The following is a 27,505-nucleotide window of genomic DNA, read 5'->3' as shown; positions in this document are numbered from 1 at the left end:
GGTGTACAGCATGAAAACAGGCCTTTCAGCTCACCTTATCCATGGGTGAGTGCTATATATTGGGCGAGTCCCATTTGCCTGCATTTAGCACCTATCCTTCTTCCAACCCATATATCTGTCCAAATGTTTTTTTAAGAGTTGTGACTACATCGATAGCTTCTTCTGGCAATTCATTCCAGGTATGTACTACCCTCTGAGTGAGAAAGTCACTCCTGAGGCCCTTCTGAAACTTTGTAATTCTCACTTTAAGCCACCACCCTCTGGTATTCGAATCCTCTACCATGGGGAAAAGACTGTGCATTGATTTTATCCATGCCCCTGATGATCTGGTACACTTCAATGAGGTCACTCCTCAGCCTCCTACTCTCCAAACAAACAGTGTCCCAGCCTATCCAACCTCTCCCTTTATCTCAAGTCCGCGAGTCCAGCCAACATCCTAATGAATCTCTTCTGCACCCTTCCAAATTATTGGCGTCATTGAATCAGGATCTGGACTTTTGAATAAAATTAGTGGAGGTACGAGAGAGAATAGTTTGCTGGGCGAAGGGAGGGTGTAAAACAAGGGTTCCCAACCTGGGGTGAATTTACCCCAGGCGGTAAAGTTTGCTTAACCTGGGAGTAAATTTGTTGATTCTTGGTGTTGTACATATTATTTCTCATTGACTGACTGTGTTTGCTTCTGGTATACTGGTATCTGATTCATCATTAGTTGTTCATAAATAAATGAAATAACATTGTTATGCGCTATTAAAGTTGCCATGGGTAAACGGGATAGAAAAGGTTGGGAATCCTTGGTGTAAGGGATTGGGAAACAGCAAGAAAACGGACTTTTTGGCCCAACTGTGCGTGCCGACCAAGTTGTCTTCCTGAGCTAGTCCTATTTGCCTGCACTTGGACCAGATGATAGTCACCCATTCCGGGAGCACCAAAGGGTCAGTGGGCTGAATGGCCTGCTTCTGCAGCGAACCATTCCGAGAGTCTCTGATCTTTGAAAGGGAAATTAAATAATAGAGTATCCCACTTGTGATGTCTGCCCTCTGAGAATGTAATTACCTGTAGGTCTGTGGGCCTTTTTAGAGCAGAGTTGATGTGACTTGTTCTGCCTCCATTGGTTGGGTCGGCGTCTGCAGGTACTGAAGCCCCAGGAACCAACTTGCCCAGCTTAGTGCGTGGTGCGGCAAGGCCATCATCCATCAGCTTCAGTCTTTCTGCTCCCTAATTAGAAGGCAGACAAAGGATTAGGCAAGAACAGGATGAACCTGGTCACCATCGCATTTAAGGTTATAGTCAATCAGCACGGAAAAGGACACTTCAAGAAAGCTTGACATTGGAATGTTTTTTTGGGAGCTCAACTCCTCAAGGCATGCTTCGTAAAGCTTACGAGATATTGAAAGCTTGCACAGTGAATCATAGAGTCATGCTGCTTGGAAGAAAATGCATGATCCATTGTGAGTCTGCCTTATGACATGTTCTTCTTCCAAAAAAAAGGATAACAAATCAGCCATGATTGTATTCAATGGCTAGAACATGTTGAAGGGATGAATGGCCTACTCCAGCTTCTATTTTCTATCTTTCTATGCAAATACATTTCCTTGTAACTCTGTAAATCCTTTCCCTTCAAGTTTTTAAATCAAATTATCTTCTGAGAACTCCTATTGTGTCTGTCTCCATGTCCCTTCCAGGCACTGCATTCCAGATCGCAACAACCCGCTGAGTAAAATAAAAAATCCTCATCTAACTTCTGGTAGCTTTGCCTAATGCGATGTGCAGCACTGCATTCAAAACTCCACACTAAATGGTTCAATAGTGTCTTATTGGTCACGTGTGCAACTGCACAGTGAAGTTCTTCTTGTATAACCATATAGCAATTACAGCACGGAAACAGGCCATCTCGGCCCTACAAGTCCATGCCGAACACTTATTTTCCCCTAGTCCCATCTACTTGCACTCAGACCATAACCCTCCATTCCTTTCCCATCCATATACCTATCCAATTTATTTTTAAATGATAAAATCGAACCTGCCTCCACCACTTCCACTGGAAGCTCATTCCACACAGCTACCACTCTCTGAGTAAAGAAGTCCCCCCTCATGTCACCCCTAAACTTCTGTCCCTTAATTCTGAAGTCATGTCCTCTTGGTTGAATCTTCTCTACTCTCAATGGGAAAAGCTTATCCACGTCAACTCTGCCTATCCTTCTCATCATTTTAAAGACCTCTATCAAGTCCCCCCTTAACCTTCCGCACTCCAAAGAATAAAGACCTAACTTATTCAACCTCTCTCTGTAACTTAGTTGCTGAAACCCAGGCAACATTCTAGTAAATCTCGTCTGTACTCTCTCCATTTTGTTGACATCCTTCCTATAATTGGGCGACCAAAATTGTACACCATACTCCAGAATTGGTCTCACCAATACCTTGTACAATTTTAACATTACATCCCAACTTCTATACTTAAGGATTTATAAAGGCCAGCACACCAAAAGCTTTCTTTACAACCCTATCTACATGAGATTCCACCTTCAGGGAACTATGCACAGTTATTCCTAGATCCCTCTGTTCAACTGCATTCCTCAATTCGCTACCATTTACCATGTACGTCCTATTTTGATTTGTCCTGCCATGATGTATCACCTCACACTTATCAGCATTAAACTCCATCTGCCATCTTTCAGCCCATTCTTCCAAATGGCCTAAATATCTCTGTAGACTTTGGAAATCTACTTCATTATCCACAACACCACCTATCTTAGTATCATCTGCATACTTACTAATCCAATTTACCACACCATCATCCTGATCATTGATGTGCATGACAAACAACAGTGGACCCAACACAGATCCCTGAGGCACCCCACTAGCCACCGGCCTTCTTGCATGTTTACATGTGCGGGCGCCGCCATGTTTTGGCGCCATTTCCAAAGTCCGGTCCGCCTGCGTACTTGGTCTACTAGAGTGGCTCCCGATCCAGGTAAGCCCCAGTCTGCTTCCTCCGTGGCCTTCGAACAGATCGGACCACGTACCGATGCCCCTCTCCTCGCCCGGCCATGTTTGTGTCCCGGGGGTGCCTCCTGCAACCGACCTTGAAGGCGGTGGTGGAAATACCCACAGTTCACCCTCCTACCAGCCGTTGCTCCTCGTGCCTAAGATCTCCAGCGGCTCCCTCCCAGTTCCACGACCCACCGAGCCTTCGTGTCCTCTCGAGGCACCAACCTAATCGGTGTGCTTAGAATGGATTGGAAATCCTTTCCTCTTGCCTGAAGCATGCATAACTCGGATCCATTCTATCCTTCCATGCTATCTTCCCTTTTGTCTCACGCCCCTTCTTTGCAGGATTTTACCTTGCGCTAAACGTTATTCATGTTATTCCCTGTATCATGCACCATCTGTACACTGTGGATGGCTCGATTGTAATCATGTGTGTCCCTTGTCCCTATCTTCCTTTCCTTTGGTTCTCTAAACTCAATGTCTTTTTGTGATGGTACTGGTACCTCTAAAAAGTTACGTAAAATGACTCCTTTTCATTTACATCTCTTGCTGCTGCTCTGAAATTTCCTGCTCAGCACTTGCGGACAGCCACGTGACACGTATGTTTAGTAATCATACCCACTGGCACCTTGTGTACAAAAAAACCCACTGCCTTTACACCACACTCACTTTTCCCCTCTCAACTCCAATTCTGTTTATTTCCCCACCTGCTGCTTTGACTATTCTCCTCTTGCAATGTGCAAATCCCTTACAAACATATTCCAATAACATTTGGATTTGTTATTATATTTAGTATTTCGGATAATGATTCTGCAGTTGTTACGTGCACTCCTGTTGGATTCACTGTAATTCTTTACTTGGTTCTATTTTGCTCTGACTGATTAATTAAAAGATACAGCATGGAAACAGGTCCTTCATCCCACCGGCCATCAATCATAGTTCTATGCTATCCCATTTTCTCATCCACTCCCTGCACACCAGGGGCAATTTTACAGAGACCAGTTAACCTATAACCCGCACGTCCTCTGGGATGTGGGAGGAAGCCAGAGCACCCGGAGGAAATCCATGCGATGACAAGGAGAAAATGCAAACTTCACACAGAAAGCATCCGAGTCCATGCCAACCCTTCTCCCATTCCTATGCTATCATTTCACTGATGTTCCCTTTTGTTCTCTCCTTCCCTTGCCTCTTTCTCTGAATATTGTTTTATCTCGAGCTATTCTCAATTATGTGAATTGATGAATCAAATAATTAATAATCAACCAAATAATCATTTAACATCCCATCAACAACTAGAGAGCAGTCCTGAGCTACTTTCTACCTCATTGGAGACCCTTGGACTATATTTGATCAGACTTAACTGGACTTTATCTTGCACTAAACATTATTCACACTATACCCTTTATCATGTATCTGTACACTGCGGATGGCTTGGTTGTAATCATGTATTGTCTTTCACTGACTGGTTAGCATGCAACAAAAGCTTTTCACTGCACCTCAGTGCACGTGGCAATAAACTAAACTCAAACGTTAATTATTTGGCTGACTAATTAATCAACAAATGAGTTGTATTTTTTGTTGTATTTTTAAGTTATTGACGAAGTATTAACACTAAAAATGGATAAATCAGACCAATTCATAACGAGTTGGTCTCCATTCGTCGTTTTTTTTTAATCATATGGTGCAACACAATTGTAAAAAATAACTGTTTCAGGACTGGACGAGGGTTGGTCAAGACTATAAATAATGATCTCCTTTTCTTTTCACTATTTTCTCTCTCAACTTTCTTCATTTACTCGTTTTCTTTCTTCACACACTATATATTTCACATCTTTCTATCCTTTACTATCTAACTTCTTTTTCTTATTCTCATTTTTTTTCAATGTAACAAAAAAAAAAAGTTGTACATAAAATGTATTATGAAAATATATATTAGGCACTTTGGTGCCATATGACTGTGCTTACTTCTAATAAAATAAAATATTAAAAAAAAAACAAAACACTAAAAATGCTGGAAACTCAGCTGGTCAGGTAGCATCTTTGGTGAGAGAAATAGATTTAATGTTTCAGATTGAATCTCAATTTTATCCAACATGTCAGACTTGTTATCTTTCTCTTCCCACAGATGCTGCCTGACCTTCTGAATGTTTTTGGTAGTCATAAGATCTTGAAAAGGAGCAGAGTTAGGCCATTCGGCCCATCGTCTACTCCGCCCTTCAATCATGACTGATCTAACTCTCCCTCCTAACCCCATTCTGCTGTCTTCTCCCCATAACCTCTGACACCTGTACTAATCAAGCATCTATCTATTTCTGCCTTAAAAATATCCAGTGACTTGGCCTTGACAGCCTTCTGTGGCAAATAATTCCATAGATTCACCACCGTCTGACTAAAGAAATTATTCCTCATCTCCTTCCTAAAAGAATGTTGTTTCTAATGTGTGTTCAGATCTCCAATATCAACATTTTTTTTAAAAAATCTCCATTAAGTTAATTTAGCTGCCAATCATGTACTCTTTCTTTCATACTTAATTCATACTTGATTGGAGGTAAACACCTAATTCCTATTTACCTTTATTCACCATTTGTGTTACAGTAGGCGGGAAATCTGAACCACTCTCTAAAGTCAAATTCTTTGCAACAGGCTTTTTTTATCTTCATAGAATAGTGACCAGTACAGCATCGGAAGAGGCTCTTTGGCCCACAATGTACGTGTTGAACATGATGCCAAGTTAAACTGATCTCCTCAGCCAGCATGTGATCCACATCCATTTATTCCCTGCATATTTACATGCCCATCTAAAAGCCTCTTAAATGCCACTATAATATCTGGTAGATACAAAATGCTGGAGTACCTGAGCAGGAGAGGCAGCATCTCTGGAGAGAAGGAATGGGTGACGTTTCGGGTCGAGACCCTTCTTAATTCACTCGCTGAGCTACTCCAGCATTTTGTGTCTACCTTCGATTCAAAACAGCATCTGCAGTTCTTTCTTACACACGGTAATATCTGCCTCCACCACCACCACCCCTGGTCGCGTGTTCAAGGCACTTTCAACGCCGAGTCAAAAAACTTGCCCTGCACATCTCCTTTAAACTTTGCCCCTCTCACCTTCTAGCAATGCTATCTAGTGTTTGATATGCCCACTCTGGGAGAAAAGGGCCTGTCCCACCAGCATGCGATTGCATGCGTCTAGCGCGACCAAACGTGATCGCTTGGGGCGTATGGCCTCGCGGGGCCGGTCTCACTTCGATCGGCAGAGGCGTATGGAGTTGTGCGGGGCTGGTCCCGACATCGCGCGGGGCCCCAAAAATCTTGCACTGTCCGAAAATCCCGCGTGCCAACGGCCTGTCAGCCCGCAGGCGCATTGAGGGCCTACGCAGCGCCTCGACGGGTGTACGCAGCATCTTGACATCGTACGCAGCGTCTTGATGGCGTAAACTTAGCGCGTGGTGTTGCGCAATGACGTCACCGCCCGGCGTGCCGTTGCGTGATGACGTCACCGTGCGACGTCCAAGTTCAGTCAGCACGCCTCCTGCCCAGCTGATTGGTGAGTATGATGTCGGGATCAGCCCCGCACAACTCCATACGCCTCCGCGGTTCAAATTGGGACCGGCCCCGCGCGGCCGTACGCCTCAAGCGACCGCATTTGGTGGCATTGGACGCATGCAATCGCATGCTGGTGGGACAGACCCTAAAGGTTGCAACTGATCCTACTCTACCCCCATTTCCATTCTCTCCTCATTCCCACTAATTTCCCCCAGATTCTGCCCCTCAGTTCATCACTAAGGCCAACTAAAGTACCAACTTTAATGTCTTTGGGATGTGCGAGGAAACCGAGGCAGCCAGAGGACAAACACCCACATGATTAGATGGGACAGTGTACAAACTCCACACAGACAGCGCCTGAGGTCAGGATCGAACCAGGGAGACTGGAACTATGAGGCAGCAGCTTTACCAGCTGTGCCACTGTGCTGCCCATAGATGAAGGGATTTTCACCCATGCATTGAATGGCCATTCGTGGCCAGAAATAAACAGCACGAGGATACAATGGGAAGATCAGCCATCTGAGCTCATGTACCTGCCGTTGAGGAACATCCATTACTTTAGAGGTTTCATTCATCCGAGATTCAGAAAGACCATCGACCTGTGGATAGGCAACAGTTAGACAACGTCAACTTCAGAGTGAATGGATGAATTAATAAATGCTTTGTAAGGGGAAGGTTTGACCTAAATGGGCACAAAGTGCTGGAATAACTCAGCGGGTCAGGCAGCATCTCTGGAGAACATGGATAGGTGAAGTTTCAGGTCGGCCTGAAGAGGTCCAAACCCAAAACGAGATCTATGATCTCAAGAGAAGCTGCCTGACCCATTGAGCTATTGCAGCACTTTGTGTCTTTTTGGGTAAACCAGTACCTTGTTTGTACAAAGTATTTGACTAGTTTAGTTTGGAGATGAAGCGAGGAAACAGGCCCTTCGGCCCACCGAGTCTGGCCCGACCAGCGATCACCCCGTGCACTAGCACTATCCTACACACCTGGAACAATTTACAATTTTTATCAAAGCCAATTAACCTACAAACCTCTATGTCTTTGGAATATGGAAGGCAACCAGAGCTCCCAGGGAAAACCCATGCAGGCACATGTAGAATGTACAAACTATATTCAGGCAGCATCTGCAGTCAGGATCAAACCCGGGTGTCTGGCACTGTAGGGCAGCAAATCTACTGCTGTTCAGCCCAAATGACATGTTTGGCATTACATTTTGATTTCACATGGCTATTTTGGGGCACTCAGGAAAGCTACTGAGGCAACAAAATGACATCCAGGGAAAGAGGACACTTTCTGTGAAGGATTCGCTTGTAAAGAGCTGTGTTATTTTGCATGCCCGTTAAATCCACACAGGAAGAATAGTTTAGAAGGACGTGAACACAGTGCGCAATGCCGATCTGATCCTACAACTCAATCAACCTCAGGAGAGGCCTAATCATGTATCCCTATCCCAACCTGCGGTATATCTACCCCCATCGGGTAAATTTCACCTACCTAGGGGGTAAATTGGTTGATTCTGGAATTGTGCATATTTTTTCTCATTTTTGGTTGTGTGCTTGGTTCTGGTATACCGGTATCTGCTTATCATTAGTTGTTCATAAATAAGTGAAATAACATTATGTGCTATTAAATTTGCCTGGGGTAACCGGGATGAAAAGTGTTAGGAACTCCCTACCCTATCTGAACCTCCCTCCATACATCATTGGGTTATTTAAATGAATTATATCTAACTTGCGGACCGTTGCTGTTCTTTGTTGTTGGGATGATTCTACACGTGCTTGGTTGGTTTTCCGAGCTGCTCCCAGTAAGTGGAGCGAGCTGCCAGAGGAGGTAGTCGAAGAGGGTACCATACCAACAACTAAAAGATATGTGGTCAGGTATATGGATAGGAAAGGTTTGAAGAGGTATGGGCCAAACGTAGACAGGTGGGACTAGTGTGGATGACCCAACAGAGGTCACCGCCTTGGGGGGGGCCGAGATACCGGCCGTCAATGTCGGCTGCGGAAGTCGACTATGAGAACGGATCTGCCGGCTCCAGCCGGGCCTGATTTCCAGACCCCCGGCCACATGGAGCAAATTGGACCTGCTGATCGGCCGTGGAAGTCTCGATCAGGTCGAGATCATCCGCCTCACCCAGCCTAGGCACCACATTTGAGAGGGAGCTTCGGGAACTTCTGGAGGGAAGCATTCTTTCTTCACAGTGAACGATAGAGCCCTGTGGGGAGTGTTAGAGAGCAGATAGATCTAGGAGTGCAGCGACATTAAAATGGCTTCACAGGTAGATAGGGTGATCAAGAAAGCTTTTGGGACATTGACCTCCATCAGTCAGGGTCTTGAGTATAGAAGTTGGGATGTTATGTTGTACAAAACATTGGTGAGCCCACATTTGGGGTACTGCGTTCAGTTTCAGTCACCCTGCTGTAAGAAGGATGTCGTTAAACTGGAAAGAGTGCAGAGAAGATTTACAAGGATGTTGCCAGGACTTCAGTTGCTGAGCTACAAGGAGAGGTGATGCAGGCAAGGACTTTATTCCCTGGATTGCAGGAGACGGAGGGGGGGGGGGGGATTTTACAGAGAAGTGTACAAAATCATGAGGGGGATAGATAGGGTAAATGCATTGTCTTTTACCTAGACTAGGGGAATCAAGAACCAGAGGACTAAAGTTTAAGGTGAGAAGGGAAAGGGCAATAGGGCAACCTTTTTCACATAATTGGTGGTGGGTTCATGGAATTAGCTGCTGGAGGAAGAAGTTGAGCCGTACTATAACAATATTTAAAATACATTTGGACAGGTACATGGATAGGAAAGGTTTAGAAGGATGTGGGTTAAATGCAGGCAGGTGGGACTAGAGTAGATGGGGCATTTTAGCTGATATCAGCAATTTGGGCCAAAGGGCAGATTAAGGAGATCAGACATAAATGATTCAGACTTCTGGGCGGCACAGCGGTGCAGCGGCAGAGTTGCTGCCGTCCAGCTTCAGAGACCTGGGTTTGATCCTGACTATGGGTGCTGTCTGTACGGAGTTTGTACGTTCTCCCAGTAAGCGCGTGGGTTTTCTCCGGGTGCTCTGGTGTCCTCTCACATTTAAAAGACGTGCAAGTTTGGAGGTTAATTGGCTTCTGCAAATCCCCCCCCAACGTGGTCGGATTGTGCTGGTGTACGGAGTGATCCCTGGTTGAGGCAGACTCGGTGGGCAGAAGGGCCTGTTTCCATGCTGTATCTCTAAAATTAAAAACTAAAATGATGGGAAAATGCTTAAATGCTTACCTGTTTTTTCTCAGCTTTCCTTTTGCCTTCCACCATCTTCCACCTTTCCTCCTCCGCCCATCTCTGTTCCTCCTCTCCACGACTCCTCTCTTCCTTCCTGTGCCTTTCTTTAAGCTCGGGCTTCTTCACACCCTCCTGCTGTTTTCGCTGCTTCTCCTCCATCTTGTGGTGCTGCCGGGAGTCAATGGACAAATGACAATAGTCCGAGAAGATGATGTCAGTGTCACTTATGTGACGGGTCTGTTTAGCTTCAGTGAGAACAAAGACTGACAAACCAGCAGGCCAACACAATGGCCACCGGAACATGGGTCACGTTGACACGAGCCAACTTTGGTTCAGGTGCCCGTCTTTAAAAATTCCCCCATTGAGTTAAGTTCATAAGTCATAGGAGAAAAATGAGATTTCAGCTCATCGAGTAGTCGCCATTGGATCGCTGATCTATCTTTCCCTCTCAACCCCATTCTCCTGCCTTCTCCCCAAAGCCTTTGATATCCATAAGAAATTGTCAATGTCCACTTTCAAAATATCCAATGACTCTACAGCCGTCTGTAACAATGTGCTCCATAGATTCACCACTCTCTGACTAAAGAAATTCCTCATTATCTCCTTTCTGAGGCTACGTCCTTTTATTCTGAGGCTGTTCCCTCTGTCCTAGACTCTCCCACTAGTGGAAATATCCTCTCCAAATACACTCCATTGGCAGAAGTGATGGTCAGGAAAATGTATAACATGCACCTCTCTTGAGACAGTCCACCCTCACTCAGAATCTCTGGAATCATTGGCAGATTGCCCCTTGTGAGAAGATGAGTTGTAGAATCTAGGAGAGTCAATGAATGTTTGACCACTGGGTGGCACCTCGCCAACAACCTCTCTCGTGCCTTTCTTCTTTTGTTATTTTTAGTCCGTTTCATTTGTAAGTTTTACTTTATCTTTAGTTTTTGTATTATGTGGGGGTGGGAGGTGAGGGTTGGGGGAAACTTTTTTTATCTCTTCCCTCGACTGAGATGTGACTTTTTCCGTATCGTATCTCCGTCCGCACTGCGGACTAACATCATGGAGTCGTGGTGGTCCCGTTGTTAGGGGTCAACGTCAGGAGCTCCAACTGCAGGAGCTTTGACCAACCCGATCGCGGGTGCTTCGATCGTGGACTGCGTGAGCTTCGAACGCCCCGACTGTGGATGGTTCGATTGACCCGACCACGGGAGAAAAGGATGATGGGCATTGGCAAATAATTTTTACCTTCCAACACAGTGGGAAATGTGAGGTTGCCGAAAAACAAGATGGACGTGCTGCCTGCACTGGTGAGGACTCGGACGGAGCGTCGTGAGTGCAGTGATCTTGGTGTTTGCGGGGACATCGCGCCATGAGAACAATCTAGAGTCTAGTGTGAGTATTATCGGCTTTTTGATTGTTCGGGTGGACAGGGACTGCAGAGATAGTGACAGCAGTCGGTACAACTCTGGTCACATCACGGTGAAAGGAGCGTAGGTGTGCAGCCCAGGACATTGAACTGATGCCTGTGGGTCTCCGCTTATGCTGTGTGTCCTGGGGATTCTCACAAACCGCTGTGGTGGCTGTTTATGTTTAATCTTTATGTAGTTGTGTATCTTGTTGCTTTTTTAGTATGACTGTACAGTAAATACACATGACAATAAAGGACCATTTAACTATTGAAGTGCAGGAAGAATCAAAAGTGGGATTAATGTAGGATTAGTTTAAATGTGCGGTTGATGGTCAGCATGGACTCGATGGGATGAAGGGCTTGATCTCAATGAGTGTTAGCTCTGTGTTAGAAAAGGGAAGGGCGTTAAAGGGGCTGTTCCACTTGGACGACCTAATCCACGAGTTTAGAAGACACTAGACCAGTTGAAAAAAATGTCAAGGTCGTGTTGACTCGCTGAAGTAAAAGACCTCCTACTACCATGTCTACGACCTCCCAAGACTGTGTCTACGACATCCCACGACTATGTCCAAGACCTCCTACGACTATGTCTATGACCTCCTACGACCCTCCTCGACCTCAGTCGTCCACACCTAAGACCAACTACGACTAGCTACGAGTGGAAATGATCACATGATAGAATTATGTCATGGTTGCAATTTTTTCTCGGGCCAGTTACCGGCCTACGACTACCATCATAACCTACTACAACCTACCTACGAGTAAAATGTGTCAATTTTTTCCATGCCAACCCTTTTTTTTACTCTTGGACATTTTTTATCAGGCTGGAAAAAACGCCACGACCTACTTGAGGCCACGAGTCCTCCTACGACCTCTACGAAGACCTCTTCCGCCCTCGTGGCGACCATGCTGCGAGTATGAGTCAAGGGCAAACTCGACAGAGGTCGCCAATTAGGTCGTGAAAGTGGGACAGGAGCTTAACTTGCCTGAACCCAGGGGAAAGAAGCTCATTGTGTCAGAAAGCTGTACAGGCAAGCAATACTTTTGGCAAAGAAGACATTGAAGTAAAGCAGATGAACGATTACTGCGTGAACAATATGACTTAAAGTGAAGTACTTCCAATATGTTCCCTACTTAAATACCTTCGAGTAAAACCACCTCTCAATTGCTCACATGTGAAAAAATACTAGTCAAGGGCCCAATTGGAAATCTTGTTCTGGAACTTATTTTTTGTTTTGGGTTGCAATAGTCAGAAATTTGAGCATGCCTCTAATTTGTACGTGTATCCGATGCCCCAAGAAGGGTCCCAATCTGAAACGTCATCCATCCATTACTTCCTCTGTTGCTGCCTGACCCGCTGAGGTCCTGAGATTTGGTTCAACATCCAAAGGTGACTGATGACACACGTCGGCAGAAAGGGTTACTGTGAGCTGGGTAGCAAGGAACTACAGATGCTGGTTTACACTGAAGATAGACACAAAATGCTGGAATAACTCAGTGGGCCAGGCAGCATCTCTAGAGAAAAAAGGAATAGGTGACATTTCTGGTCAAGACTGAAAGAAAGAGAAGATCCACAATGAAACAGGGCCGGCAAAGGATGACCTCAGGAAGGGTGGAGTCTAATGACTGTCCAATGAGTCACATTAGGGAAGAGAAGGCACAGAGCTGGAGGTGATAATGCAACGTGTAGCATCTCCAACTGCAATGCAGCGAGAACGTGAGATAGGAACACGGGGGGGGGGGGGGTGTGGGGTGGGGGGGGGGGGGCGAACACCAATGATAAGTTGGTGTTATCAATGAACACCAATGATAAGTTGTTTAAGAAGGAACTGCAGATGCTGGAAAATCGAAGGTACTCAAAAATGTTGGAGAAACTCAGCGGGTGCAGCAGCATCTATAGAGCGAAGGAAATAGGCAACGTTTCGGGCCGAAACCCTTCTTCAGACTGATGGGGGGTGGGGGAGGTGGGAAGAAAGGAAAAAGGAGGAGGAGGAGCCCGAGGGCTGAGGGAGAGGTAGGAAGGGGAGGAGACAGCAAGGGCTAACAGAATTGTGAGAATTCAATGTTCATGCCACCAGGATGCAGACTCCCAAGCGGAATATGAGGTGCTGTTCCTCCAATTTCTGGTGTTGCTCACTCTGGCCGTGGAGGAGGCCCAGGACAGAGAGGTCGGATACGGAATAGGAGGGGGAGTTGAAGTGCTGAGCCACCGGGAGGTCAGTTTGGTTGATGCGGACCGAGCGGAGGTGTTCGGCGAAACAACGCCAAGCCTACGCCAAGCCAATGATAAGTTACTGAGCAGAGGTTAAATGCTTACATCTTCCAGCCACCTCCTCTGCTCCTTCTGCTGCTCGATACGCTTCTGCCGCTCGGCCAGGAGTTGCTTCTTGTACTGCTCCTGATCCCGCAGTTGCTGCTGGTGTATCTGCTGCTGCTGTTGGGACGCTGGGCGGCTCGCACTCTCCTGCTGGAGACGCAGGAACTCGCGGCGCAGGGTGGACTCTCCTGGCTGGTTCACAATGGAGCTGGGCGGACAACAGGGAACTCATTAACCAAATGGTCATTGAACAAAGTGGGCAACATCATGGACACAATGAGGAGCTCGGGGGTTGGGGTGGTGGTTGGCAACAATGTTAAATACTACTAATGTTAACTCCAGGTTTTGATTTGATCTGATGATTTTGATTTGATTTAATTTATTTTCATTGTCTTCAATGAAGACTACAAAATTATTTTTCCCTTAGTCATACAAAAAAATAAAAATAAAAAAAACACAAAACACAGAACACAGTAGTCCACAACACAAACATCCCCACAGCAGCACCAAAGTTCCCCACTGTGAGGGAAGGAACCAAAGTCCAGTTAACCTCCTTGCCAATATCAATGGCTTTAGGCTTTTGAGATTCAGTGCAGAAACAAGCCCTTTGGCCCACAGAATCCGCGCCGACTAGCGATCACCCTGTACACTACCTCTATCCTGCACACTAGGGACAATTTACAATTTTACTGAAGCCAATTAACCTACAAACCTGCACGTCTTGGGAGTGTGGGAGGAGTAAACCTACGTGATCACGGGGAGAACGTGCAAACTCCGCACAGACAGCACCCATAGTCAGGATCGAACCTGTGTCTCTGACGCTGCAAGGCAGCAACTACATTGCTGCGCCATCATGCCTCCTAGTTTGGTTCTGAAACCCAACGATCCAATATATTTTATTTTATTTGGACATCAGAGGGTATCAGCACTTCAAGGAGATGCGAGATGAAGTCTTTCACCCACAACAACACTTGCACAACGTGCAGGAGAGATGCTTGTTCACATCAGTGGAAATCCTAGCTGATGATGTATGTGAGGCTTAATTTTTTTATTGGGTATTCTTTCCTAGCATTCCCCAAGCCTGTAGCAACAGATTAATTTAGAAAGGGAATTAAAATGCACAAAATTAAGTGCAGGGAATCAATTGGAGAACTTTCAAAAGAGCCAGTACAGGGTTAATGGGCCAAACGGCCTGCTCCTGTGCTATGAGTGTGTGTTCTCTGGATGGGTTTAATAATGCACCTGATCAATTTACTTTTGTTTTGGGTTCTTGCTGAGCATGAGGTAAATTAATTTAGACACAAATTGCTGGAGTAACTCAGTGGTCAGGCAACATCGCTGGAGAAAGGTATAGGTGACATTTCAGGTCGAGGCACTTCTTCAGACTGTCAGGGGAGAGCAAAACTAGACGTATGAAAAGGTACAGAACAAATCAGAGCCGGCACCGATGGCCAAGGAGCCCACAATGGTCCATTGTTGGCAGCGGAGGAGGTGGTAACAAAGGGATATGAAGAGTGAAACTCACAGGACTTCGAGGGTTGGAGAGTGAAGGAGAGAGAGGGTGCAAGGGTTACTTAAAATTAGAGAAATCAATATCCATACCGCTGGGGTATAAGCTACCCAAGGAAAATATGAGGCGCTGTTCCTCCAATTTGCGTTAGGCCTCACTCTGACACTGTCAGAACCAAATGCCTGAACCAAACGGACAAGATCACTGTTTTGACAGCTGACCTGTGGAAAGTTGTGACACAAGAGGGCTGAAGATGCTGGAATCCTGAGCCAAAAACAAACTGCTGAAGGAACTCAGCGGGTCAGGCAGCATCGACAATGTAAAATGGACATGGACGACATTTCGATTCAGAACCCTTCTGCAGAAACGTTGTTTGTCCCATTCCATCCACAGGTGCTGCCTGACCCTTTGAGTTCCTCCAGCAGTTTTTTTTTTTCCCTGTCGTAGCAAAACAAAAGTAAATTTATAAGGTGCATTATTGAACCCATCCAGAGAGCACACCATCACAGCACAAGAGCAGGCTTTTTGGCCCATTGACCCTGTACTCAGTGCTTGCAGCCAGCTGGCTCCCAAACAAACCACCCTACTGGAATAATAATAATAATAATGTTTTGTTTATAGGGACAGTGCATATTAATTAACATTTGCATGTAAACATGCGAGATTGTAGCCAATCAGTAGCTAATTTCCATCTCTATTCCCAGGCTAAGGTAGGTGAAGTGTCTTGCCCAAGGACACAACAACAGTACACACTCCAAGCAGGATTCGAACCGGCCACCTTCAGGTTGCCAGCCGAACACTTAGCCCATTACGCCATTTGTCGTCCGAATCTGCTGATCCTTAGCTGGGATGTTGCGATTTGGACTCCAGTTTTCAGATCAAGTATCAGACTCAAAAAGCTAGTCCAGTACCTAACCACAATGCCAGTGCAAGCCCCTTTGCACATAACATCGCATCCTGGGTGCTATATTTTCCTCCATCAATCCCCAAGCATTGAATGATTTTGTATAAAATCTCATGTGAATATAAATTCCTTGAATTTTGTGAAGTTTCTCCATTTATGAATTGATTCAAGGAAACATTGGCTGGACGTAGATTTAATAATAACTGGCATAAAAAAACTGGATATGTACAATTGAACAATATAAGTGAATAAACCATCTACCTTGGCTCTCCTTCTTCTTCATTCAATCCATCTTCATCTTCCTCACTTCCACTGTATTCATATTCCGTTTCATCTAGCAATGAGAAGGGATGACAGTGAAGCTTATGCTCAGTGTGAAAACCATTGAGTGAGAACAAGAACTATTGTTTTAATTAAGATGAGGTTTCAATCAGTTGTTTAGTTTCAGAGGTCATGTGCACAGTGAAAAGCTTTTATCTGTGTGCTATCCAATCACAACTAATAATACTAAATACAAGGAAGTGCAGATGCTGGTTTGTGAAAAAAAAAACCAAAGTGTTGGAGTAACTCGGTGGGTTTGGCAGAATCTTTGGAGACCATGGGTGGATGTGGAGAGGATGTTTCCAGTAGTGGGAGAGTCTAGGACCAGAGGGCATAGCCTTTGATTAAAAGGATGTACCTGTAGAATGGAGATGAGGATGAATTTATTTTGCCAGATGGTGGTGAATCTGTGAAATTCATTGCCACTGACAACAGTGGCAGCCAAGTTATTGGATATAGTGATAAATATTGTTTTGCATGCTGTGCAGGCACATCGTACTATGGATGAGTCCAACATGTAGTTTTATTTTTTTTGTTTTAATTTAAGAGATGTAGCATGGAAACAGGCCTTTCGGCCCATCAAGCCCAGGCAGACCAACGATCACCCGTTCGCACTGGTTCTATCTCATCCCACTTTTGCATCCACTTCCTACACACTGGGGGCTATTTACAGTGGGCAATTAACGTATAAACACACGTCTTTGGGAGGTAGGAGGAAACCAGAGCACCCGGAGGAAATCCATACGGTCACATGCCCTGAGGGAGAACATGCAAACCCCATACAGACAACACCTGAGGTCAGGGTTGAACCCGGGTCTCCAATGCCGTGAGGCAGTCATTCTACCAGTTGCACTGCTGTGGCACATCATCCCCTCCCCCAAGCCATTATAGTGCAACGGAGAACATAAGCAGAGTGCAGAATTTAATGTTACAGCAACAGAGAAAATGCAGATTAAAAAAGTATTAGGGATACAATTAGGAAGATTGGAAAACTACAAATACAATCGTAGCAGATTGAGGGGCAAGTGTAAATTAAGATCCCATGGGATAATTAAGATCCTTCTGTCTTCTGAACAGTGTCTTGTGGACTTTGCGCACTGGAGCAGATGGATCTCACCCTGGCATCTCATCTGGAAGGCAGTGCTGCACTCCCTCCGTGTGGTACTTGGTCTATACGCTTGGATTACAACTGAGTTTGGTCGATATGGTGGTGCATCGGTAGAGTTGCTGCCTTTAGAGTTGCAGATTCAATCCTGACAACGGGCACTGTCTCTACAGAGTTTGTACCTTCTCCCTGTGACCGCCTGGTTTTTCCCCGGATGCTCCGGTTTCCTTCCACACTCCGTACAGATTCATACAGGTTTGTAGGTTAATTGACTTGGGTAAAAATTGTAAATTGTCCCTAGTGTGTAGTGTGTGCTTGTGTAACGGGGATCACTGTTCAGCGCGGACTCAGTGGGCTGAAGGGCCGGTTTCTGCATTGTACCTCTAAACCAAAGAGTTGGAGGGGATTGGGTTTAAATCCTGGTCCAAAGACAAGAAGGCTATTCAATGACCTGAAGCTGACATTGTAAAGGAATACCAGTGTGTAAATTAAATTTAGTGAGGTTTACTGCAGAGTGTTGTTCAGTGGATGAAAACAAGCTCTGAATACAGACTTTGCAATTGCTGCAGGCACAGTGTAAGGTGACAGTGAAAGAGAAATGGGGAATTAATAGATTGGGCACTTAATAAGCTAGCTCAGTGCAGACCAACAGTAAGAATAACAGCTGAAAGATATGAAGATTAGATTTGTTTGTGTTCTGTTCTGTCTGAGTGATCCATCTGTTTTACCAACACAGCACTGGGGAGCCATTCAATGCTGACCCATTGCAACAGAGAGGCAAGTGGCTAAATTCAACAACAGAGGAATGAAGAGTGAAGAGAAAGAAGGTCTGAAGAAGGGTCCCGACCTGAAACACCATCCATCCTTTTTCTCCAGAAATGCTGCCTGACACGCTGAGTTACTCCAGCACTTTGTGTCTATCAGCATAATGAGTTCCCAGCAGAGATTCCAACATCCTATGCCATTCAGCCAGTGACTTGCTCAGGGCAAAAGACAGGAAACAGGCTAACTTCTGGGAATTTCAAAATAGCAGCAGGGCACTTAAATTGTGGTTTTCATGGAAGGATGATGTTCAGTCCATTGAACTTCTGCCATTTCTGGAGGAAGTCCACCAGTTCCATTCCTCTACTTATTTCCCAGCAACCTGTTCTTCACATGTCCAGTCCCTCCAGAGAACAGTACAGCACAGGTACAGGCCCTTTGGCCCACAATGTCTGTGCTGAACATGATGTGAAGTGAAACAAATCTCCTCTGCCTGCACGTGATCCATATTCCTTCTTTCACTGCATGTCCATGTACCAATCTAATTGCCTCAAACACCACTATCGTATCTGCCTCCACCACCATTCCTGCCAGTGCATTCCAGGCCTCTACAAATTCTGTGAAAAACTTCCCCCACACATCTTTAAAATGTTCCCCTTTCACATTAAACCTGTGCCCTCTCGTCTTTGCAAATTCCACCCGAGAAAAAAGGTTCTGACTGTCTGCTCTATCTAGGCCTCTCTCTTTATTTTATAAACTTCTATCAGGTCTTCCCTCAACCTCTGACGTTCCATGGAGAACAATCTAAGTTTGTCCAACCTCTCGTTATAGCTAATTAACCTACTAAATCCAAGCACCATTTTGGTAAATCTCTTCCACACCCTCAGCAAAGCCTCCACTTCCATCCTGTAACAGGGCAACCCGAACTGCATGCAATACTCCAAATGCAACCGAACCAAAGCTGGTGTCAAATTATCAATCGGTGCATGGAAGAGGCAGTCAGAGAGGACCCAGGATGGGGAGGGGAAATGCTTTGATAAGAACAACTTTTGGGATATTGCAGGCAGTGTTTCACAATCTTTATTCTCTCATGCTTTGAATTTTAGTTTAGTTTAGTTTCGAGATACAGCGCGGAACCAGTAACTTCTGCACCACTGAGTCCGTAAATGAGAGGAACAACATCTTGTATTCCTCCTGCGTAATTTACAACCCAGTGGCATGAACATAGAATTCTTCAATCTCAGGTATCCTGCACCTTTCTCTTTTCTTCTAGCTACCCAACATCTTGTATTCGTCCCCCCCCCCCCCATGAACATAGAATTCTTCAATCTCAGGTTGCCATCTTTTCTTCTAGCTACCCTTTACCCCCCCCCCCCCCAATCATTCCCCTTCCCACGTTACCCCCCCCCCCTGCCCCCAATCCGTTTCGTTTACCCCCCCCTTTTTTCCCTCCCAGTCCTCTCCGTTTCATGTTCCCACCATGCTACCCCTCCTCATTCAGTTCCATTTTTCCACCTTCCTTTCCCGTCAGATTCCAGAATGTAGACACAAAATGCAGGAGTAACTCAGTGGGTCAGGCAGCATCTCCGGAGAAAAGGAATAGGTGATGTTTCGGGTTGGAACCCTTCTTCAGGCTGCAGAAGGCTTGCAGTCTACGTCAAATGTTCCTGAAGAAGTCATTGTTCTCCACTTATCACCTCCCAGCCTCCCTCGCTATCTCAACCCCTCCTTCCTCCATCTGAATGTTATCTCCCAATCAACCCCTCACCTTTATCACCTGCCAGGTCCTGCCCCACCTCTTTAATTTGGCTATTTCCCCTCCTCTTTTCATCTAGCCAAAATGTTGACTATTCATTTTCCTCCACAGATGCTGCCTGACCTACTGGGTTCTTCAAGCTGCTCTCTCCGTTTTTACATGAGTATTATAACAGTAGGTTTACATTTAGCTTAGTTTAGTCTTAGTTTAGTTTATCATTGTCATATGTACTGAGGTACAGGGAAATGAAATTTGTTGCATGCCATCCAGTCAGCGGAAAGACAATACATGATTACAATCAAGCTGTCTACAGTATACACAAAGTATAAAGGGTATAGCGTTTAGTACAAGATAAAGTCTGATTAAAGACATGTAAAATCTCCAATGATATAGATGGGAGGTTAGTTGTTGATAAGACAGTTCAGTTTCCTGATAACAGGGCGGTCGGGTGGCACAGTGGTAGAGTTGCTGCCACAGCGCCAGAGACTCGGGTTCGATCCTGACTACGGGTGCTCTCCATACAGAGTTTGTACATTCTCCCCATGACAGTGTGGGTTTTCCCCGGGTGCTCCAGTTTCCTCCCACACTCCAAAGAACTGCAGGTTTTTAGGATAATTGATTTTGGTGAAAATTATAAATTGTCCCTGGTGTCTGCAGGATAGCGTAAGTTCATATGTTTGATGGCCCATCAAGTCTGCTCCGCCATTCAATCATGGCTGATTTATCTTTCCCTCCATGTTTGGGGATCGCTGGTCAATGCGGACTCTGTGGTCTGAAGGGCCTGTTTCCAAGCTGTATCTCTAAAAAACGAAACTAAATACTAAAACTAAAAAACAGCCGGGAAGAAACTGTCCATGAATCTGAAGGTGTGTGTTTTAAAACTTCTGTACCTCTTGCCTGATGCAGGAGGGGAGAAGAGGGAGTGTCCGGGGTGAGACTGGCCCTTGATTACGCTTGAACTTACCTTTCTCACTCCTCTTCTTCCTGGTCCTGTCGATGTGATCCTTCAGCAATATGCGAACCTGTCGCTCATGTTGCTGGTCACGGATGAATGAATGCTTCAACAGTGTTTCAGTGCAAGGTCGTTGCAAGTAGTTTTTTGCCAGGCAGGTTTCCACAAAGTTCATGAACCTCTTTGACCTACAACAGATTATTTAAGACGGGTTCAGTAAACATTACATGATTATGTCAAATGTAACACACAAATTTAACGTGACTTTGTAGCATAGTATCGACACTGGGAAATTCAGATTCAAATAAATTCACAGACATTTAGAAATAAAATTCCTGGTTTTATTTAACCACTTGAATTTTACTTCCCCAATTGCCAAAGTGGAATTTGTCCCAGTAAGTTTTGTTGCTCCCCAATTACTTATACTCTACATTAAAGTTCCCTGTAATCCCTATTGAATACAGAAGTGCAGCTAGTTGAGGCATTTCCCCGCAGCGCTGGAAACCTGCGTTCATTTCTGACTCTGGATACTGTGTGGAGTTCCCATGTTCTCCCCATGATCCCGTGAGGTGTTTCCTCTGGTGTTCCGGTTTCACCCCACTTCCCAAAAGGTGCAGGTTGGTAGGTTATCTGACCACTGCTAGTGTGAAGGGGAGTGGTAGAATCTTCGGGGAGTTGATGGGAATTTTAAAAAATGGGATTGGTGTGAATGGGCGTTTGATGGTCAGCACAGACATGATGGGCTGAAAGGCCTGTTTCCTTACTGTGTCTCTCTCTGACTCTAAATCTATAATTAAATAAAGTCAGTGAAACGGTGAAACGGACAGGTCATAAGAAATTTGGTTCACTTTCATCCCTCAGACATGCCCCTTTCTTGATGAGTAAGGGCGTCAAAGGTTACAGGGAGAAGACAGGAGAATGGGGTTGAGAGGGAAAAATAGATCAGCCATGATTGAATGCCGGAGTAGACTCGATGGATTGAATGCCCTAATTCTGCTCCCAGGTATTATGGTCTTTTCTAGGAAGCAAATAAACTATGCTTACTCAGTTTAGGCCTAAACATGACTAATGACCCACCAACATGGTAGACACTAGCTGTTCAGGGACAAGTCTCCCTTTAATCCTTAAAGTGAGACAACCTGGTGGCTACTGAATAAAAATACAGCAGGCCAAGATATGTTCCTGTAGTCTCACCTAGTTAGTTATATCATTTATAGGGCAAAACGCACCAGCGTTGCTGAATGTCCCTACAAGCTGTAAGAAGCTGGTCACATTGATGATTACAGGGCACATTAGTATATTGAATTTACTTTAGACTTTAGAGATACAGCGCGGAAACAGGCCCTTCGACCTACTGACTCCGCGCCAACCAGCGATCACCCCAAACACTAGCACTATCCTACACATTAACGACAATTTTTTTTTTAACCAAAGCCAAGTAACCTACAAAATTAATATGTCTTTGGAGTGTGTGGGGAAACTGGAGCACCCAGGGAGAGCATACAAACTCCGTACAGACAGCACCCGTAGTCAGGATCGATCCGGATCTCTGGTGCTGTCAGGCAACAACTCCACCTCTGCGCCACCATGCCACCCTAATTAAGTTTAGTGGTTAAGTCATTATGGTAGTAATCAAAAGGTACTGGTTTAATTTCAAACATGGCAAATGGGGAGGTAAAATTCAAGCGATTAATTAAAACCAGGAACTTTATTTTTTGAAAAGTCAGTCACAACATTAACCTATTGGATTGGAATTATTGGATGGTTGCAAAATCTCATCTAGTTCATTAATGTGCTCTAGGGAAGGGAATCTCCCATCCTTTTCTGGGCTGGTCTGTTTGTAACTGCCATGGTTGACCCTCAACATCTCTTTATGTTGAGAGGAATTACGGAGTTTGTACGTTCTCCCCGTGACTGCATGGGTTTTCCCCGGGTGCTCCGGTTTCCTCCCCCACTCCAAAGACGTTCAGGCTTGTAGGTTAATTGGATTCGGTAAAGATTGTAAATTGTCCCTAGTGTGTAGGACAGTGCAAGTGTACAGGGTGATCGCCTGTTTCCGTGCAGTATCTCTAAACTAAATTTTAAAAATAAGGTCCTATCATTGGATGTAACTCTGGAGAAGGCAATGGGAAAGCTAACATGGAGAGTGCAGAATGAATAATGGCAATTTCAGCACAGGTACGATGGCAGATAAGAGGCTTTTGGATATGCAGGGAATGGTGGGATGTGGATCATATGCAGGTAGAGGAGTTTAACTTGGCATTTTGTTTGTTGTTGACAGTGTGGGCCGAAGGCCTGTTCTTGTGATGTATTGTTCTATGTTCTAAGCACAATGACGAAATGGAATATAGAAACATAAAATTATAAAAGGACTGGACAAGCTAGATGCAGGAAAAATGTTCCCAATGTTGGACGAGTACAGAACCAGGGGCCACAGTTTTAGAATAAAGGGGAGGTCATTTAAGACTGAGGTGAGAAAAAAACCTTTTCACCCAGAGAGTTGTGAATTTATGGAATTCCCTGCCACAGAGGACAGTGGAGGCCAAGTCACTGGATGGATTTATGACAGAGTTAGATAGAGCTCTAGGGGCTAGTGGAGTCAAGGGATATGGGGAGAAGGCAGGCACGGGTTATTGATAGGGGACGATCAGCCATGATCACAATGAATGGCGGTGCCGACTTGAATGGCCTCCTCCTGCACCTATTTTCTATGTTTCTATGGAATGACCTAATGGGGCTTCACAGTGGTGCAGCTGCGAAAGCCTCCAGCAATCCAGAATCAAGCCTGACCTGGTGCTGCGTGGCGTTTGCATGTTCTCACTGCGATTGTGTGGGTTTCCCCAAGTGCTCTGGTTTCCTCCCACATTCTAAGGACGTGTGGGTAGGTAGGTTAATCGGCCATTGTAAATTGCCTGCCAGTGTGTGGAAAGAAGTGACCAGGAATAAAGAGGGGAAAAAGACGATGAGTAAATCAGGGTGAGTGATGGCTGTGGTGGTAGTGATGTTCTAGGTTCTCTCTTTCTGCCTTGCTCATTCAATTTCCATCAGAAAACAGAAATTCCCCAAAGAACTTTTGAGGAAATGCCAAATGACTTTCTTTCCCCCTGTAAATAAGATATTTTGAATAATGCAGATTATTTATGTGGAACAGAAAGTTCTCTTCATGATCAGAATACGATTCATCCTTTCAATGGAATGAACCGCAATAGATAAGTCCACGTACATTTTGGGTAAAAAAAAACAATTTTCGATTCACACCATCAATCGTTTTGACGGCTGATGGTGAGATTGATCATAGAGTAATTTAGTATGGAAATGGCACGATCGGCCCATTACTTCCATGCTGACCTGTGGGCACCCATTCTGTGTAAATTGCATCTTTAGAGATACATGGTGGAAGCAGGCCCTTCAACCCACCGAGTCCACGCTGATTGGTGACACCCTGTACACTATCACTATCCTACACGCCAGGTACAAAGTTAGAATTTTTACCAAAGTCAATTAACCTGTACGTCTTTGGAGTGTGGAAGGACGGAGAAAACTACACGTTCACAGGGAGAACATACGAACTCCTCACAGACAGCACCCGTTGACAGGATCGAACCCCAATCTCTGGCGCTGTGAGGCAGCAACTCTACCGCTGCATCAACGTACAGGCAGCATTTGTGGGGGAAATGGACTGATGACGTTCTTCGGGAATTTGTATTTTCATGATTATTCTCTCTAGACAGAAGACATCGTCAAGATTACCAACACCACAGGATAATCATATTTTGATCTCCATGATCTCCGTGCCCATCATTTTCCGCTTGGCCCATTGGAAATGGTGCCTTCATTGGAGGCAACCAAGCTCTCAAATTCTTTCTCAAAACCTACAGGGTTATAGGGAAAAGCTAAAGAGAGAGGTTGATCAGGCTGGGACTCTATTCCTCAGAGTGCAGGTGGATGAGGGGTGTACACAATCATGAGATCAGGGTAGAGAGGAATAGACACTTAAGAAGCATCTGGACAGGTACTTGGATAGGACTGGTATAGAGGGACATAGACCAAATGCAGGTAGATGGGACCAGTGTGGATGGGATATGTTGAGCAGTGTAGGGAAGTTGGGATGAAGGGCCTGTTTCCACGCTGTAAGACTCTATGACCCATCCTTCCCTCTCTCCTTCTTTAAAGCACTCTGTCGCCATAACGTTTAATCTTTAGGTTGCCTGTTTTAATACCTTCTGATTTGCCTCAGTGCCAAGTTTTGTTTGGCAACGTGTCTGTGAAGGGTCGGGGGATATTTGCTCTGTTCGATGTGCTATTTAAATGTAAATTGTTGTTCTTTGAAAGAGCAATCAATGCAAGGAGATAAATAGCTCCAGATGTATGTTTTATTGTGTTTTTTTTTCTCCTACATTGTTATAGAAATGTCATTGTTATCAATGTGGTGCAACCATATTTTAGACACCCCGGCAAATAACTGGCAGGAATGTACCGACAGTATAGTCAGGAAGTTATGTACTGTTGTGTGGAAGTAGGGAGCCCCCTCGAGATCAGGTGCAAGCTTATCTGACATCTATCTCCACCCTGCAGTTCGTTCCGAGTCAGGCAGCCTCTCTATAAAGCGAAGGCCTGGATACACATTGTTTCCACAGGATTGCACGGTGACGCAGCTGTAGAGTTGCTGCCTTGCATATACCAGAGACCCTGCCTACAGGTGCTGTCTGTATGGAGTTTTGTACTTTCTTCCAACGCGGGTTTTCTCCGGGTGCTCCAGTTTCCACCCACAATCCACAGGCATACAGGTTTGTAGGTTAATTGGCTTCGGTAAAAATGTAAAATTGTACCTAGTGTGCAGTGTGTGCGAGTGTAACGGAGACCACTGGTCATCGCAGACTCGGTGGGCCAAAGGGCCTGTTTCTGCATTGTATCTCTAAACTAAACTAAACAGCCGCCACTGCTGCATTTAATTCCACCACATGTGAATAGGATTTGGCACACTTCATTTAAAAGTTGTGAAAGTCATATTATTTTCTTTGATGTTAATATTCATCACTAGGCAGCACAGTGGGGCAGCGGGTAGACCTGCTGCCTGCATCACAGTGCCAGAGGCCCGGATTCAATCCTGATCTCGGGTACTTGCACGTTTTCCCTGTGACTACATGGGCTTTCTCTGAATGCTCTGGTTTCCTCCCACATCCCAAAGACGTGCAGGTTTGTAGGTTAATTGGCTTCTGTAAAATTGTCTCTGGTATGCAGGGAGTGGATTAGAAAGTGGGATAACATCGAAGAAGTGTGATCTCATTGGTCAGTGTGGGCTTAGAGGGGGAAGGACCCGTTTTCATGGTGTGTATCTAAACATAAACATATTGGATGTTTTATTAATAATTTGTAATTATTTAATCATCTTTGAATAATTTTCAGTACATTTTACAATATCTTGGTGCACAAGGTCTTTTGGCCGTGGGAGCTGTCAGGACGTAAATGGGGTGATCGATAGGCAGGGCCTTGGCTTCTATTGCCTATGGTCTAATTGATACCCGCAGCCAACCCCGACCTAGTGCAATGTCCCAGACATTAACTTCGGCAGGAAATGAGAAGCCACGGATGCCTAACAGTGGCGAGACCACCTATAAAACAGGCAAGACCACATTGAAAATAGACACAAAATGCTGGTGTAACTCAGCAGGTGAGGCAGCAAATGTGGAGAATACAATCATCCCCTCCAAGCTGGTTACCAACCTCTCAGATCTGGGTCTCTGCACATCCCTCTGCAATTGGATCCTCGGCTTCCTCATTCACAGACCCCAGTCTGTTCGTATTGTGGAAATATGCCAGCCTCAATAACAATCAGCACGGGAGCACCTCAAGGCTGCGTGCTAAGCCCCCTGCTGTACTCACTCTGTACTCATGACTGCATAGCCAGTCATAGTGCAAACTCCATCATCAAGTTCACTGACTACACCACTGTTGTGGGACGTATCACTGATGGAGACGAGTCAGAGTATAGAAGTGAGATCGACCAATTGACCAAATGGTGCCAGCACAATAACCAGGCTCTCAACACCAGCAAAACCAAGGAACTGATTGTGGACTTTGGAAGGGGTAGGATGGGGACCCACAGTCCCGTTTATATCAACGGGTCGATGGTTGAAAGGGTCAAGAGCTTCAAATTCCTGGGTGTGCATATCTCTGAAGATCTCTCCTGGTCCCAGAACACTGATTCAATTATAAAGAAAGCACATCAGCGCCTCTACTTTCTGAGAAGATTTGGTACTTGATACGGAGAGTTGGTATTTCAAGAAGGACTCTCTCGAAGTTCTACAGGTGCACAGTAGAGAGCATGCTGAACGGTTGCATCGTGGCTTGGTTTGGCAACTTGAGCGCCCAGGACCAGAAAAGACTGCAAAAAGTTGTAAACACTGCCCGGTTCATCATCGGCTATGACCTCCCTACCATCGAGGGGATCTATCGCAGTCGCTGCCTCAAAAAGGCTGGCAGCATCATCAAGGATCCACACCATCCTGGCCACACACTCATCTCTCCGCTGCCTTCAGGTAGAAGGCACAGGAGCCTGAAATTTGCAACATCCAGGTTCAGGAATAGTTGCTTCCCCACAGCCATCAGACTATTCAACTCCTATCTGGGACACATGACAATAAACTCTCTTGAATCTTGAGTCTTGAAAAT

General features: G+C 45.2%; 1 protein-coding gene across 1 annotated transcript in view; it reads right to left on the bottom strand.

Moving 5' to 3' along the window:
• Positions 1-27,505, bottom strand: part of si:zfos-2326c3.2 (mitogen-activated protein kinase kinase kinase kinase 4) — a 280,480-nt gene that overhangs the window by 117,126 nt on the left and 135,849 nt on the right. Inside the window, exons 10-15 of the mRNA XM_055644013.1 lie at positions 20,846-21,021; positions 16,199-16,271; positions 13,524-13,731; positions 9,805-9,975; positions 7,068-7,133; positions 1,054-1,215 (exon numbers count right to left, since the gene is read on the bottom strand). Of these exons, the coding sequence (XP_055499988.1) occupies positions 1,054-1,215; positions 7,068-7,133; positions 9,805-9,975; positions 13,524-13,731; positions 16,199-16,271; positions 20,846-21,021 (856 nt within the window). The remainder of the gene's footprint in view (positions 1-1,053; positions 1,216-7,067; positions 7,134-9,804; positions 9,976-13,523; positions 13,732-16,198; positions 16,272-20,845; positions 21,022-27,505) is intronic.

The sequence above is a fragment of the Leucoraja erinacea genome, chromosome 12 (assembly GCF_028641065.1).
Source record: "Leucoraja erinacea ecotype New England chromosome 12, Leri_hhj_1, whole genome shotgun sequence".
Lineage (NCBI taxonomy): Eukaryota > Metazoa > Chordata > Chondrichthyes > Rajiformes > Rajidae > Leucoraja > Leucoraja erinaceus.
Note: the sequence above shows the minus strand (reverse complement) of the source record. Positions and strands in the feature narration are given on the sequence as shown.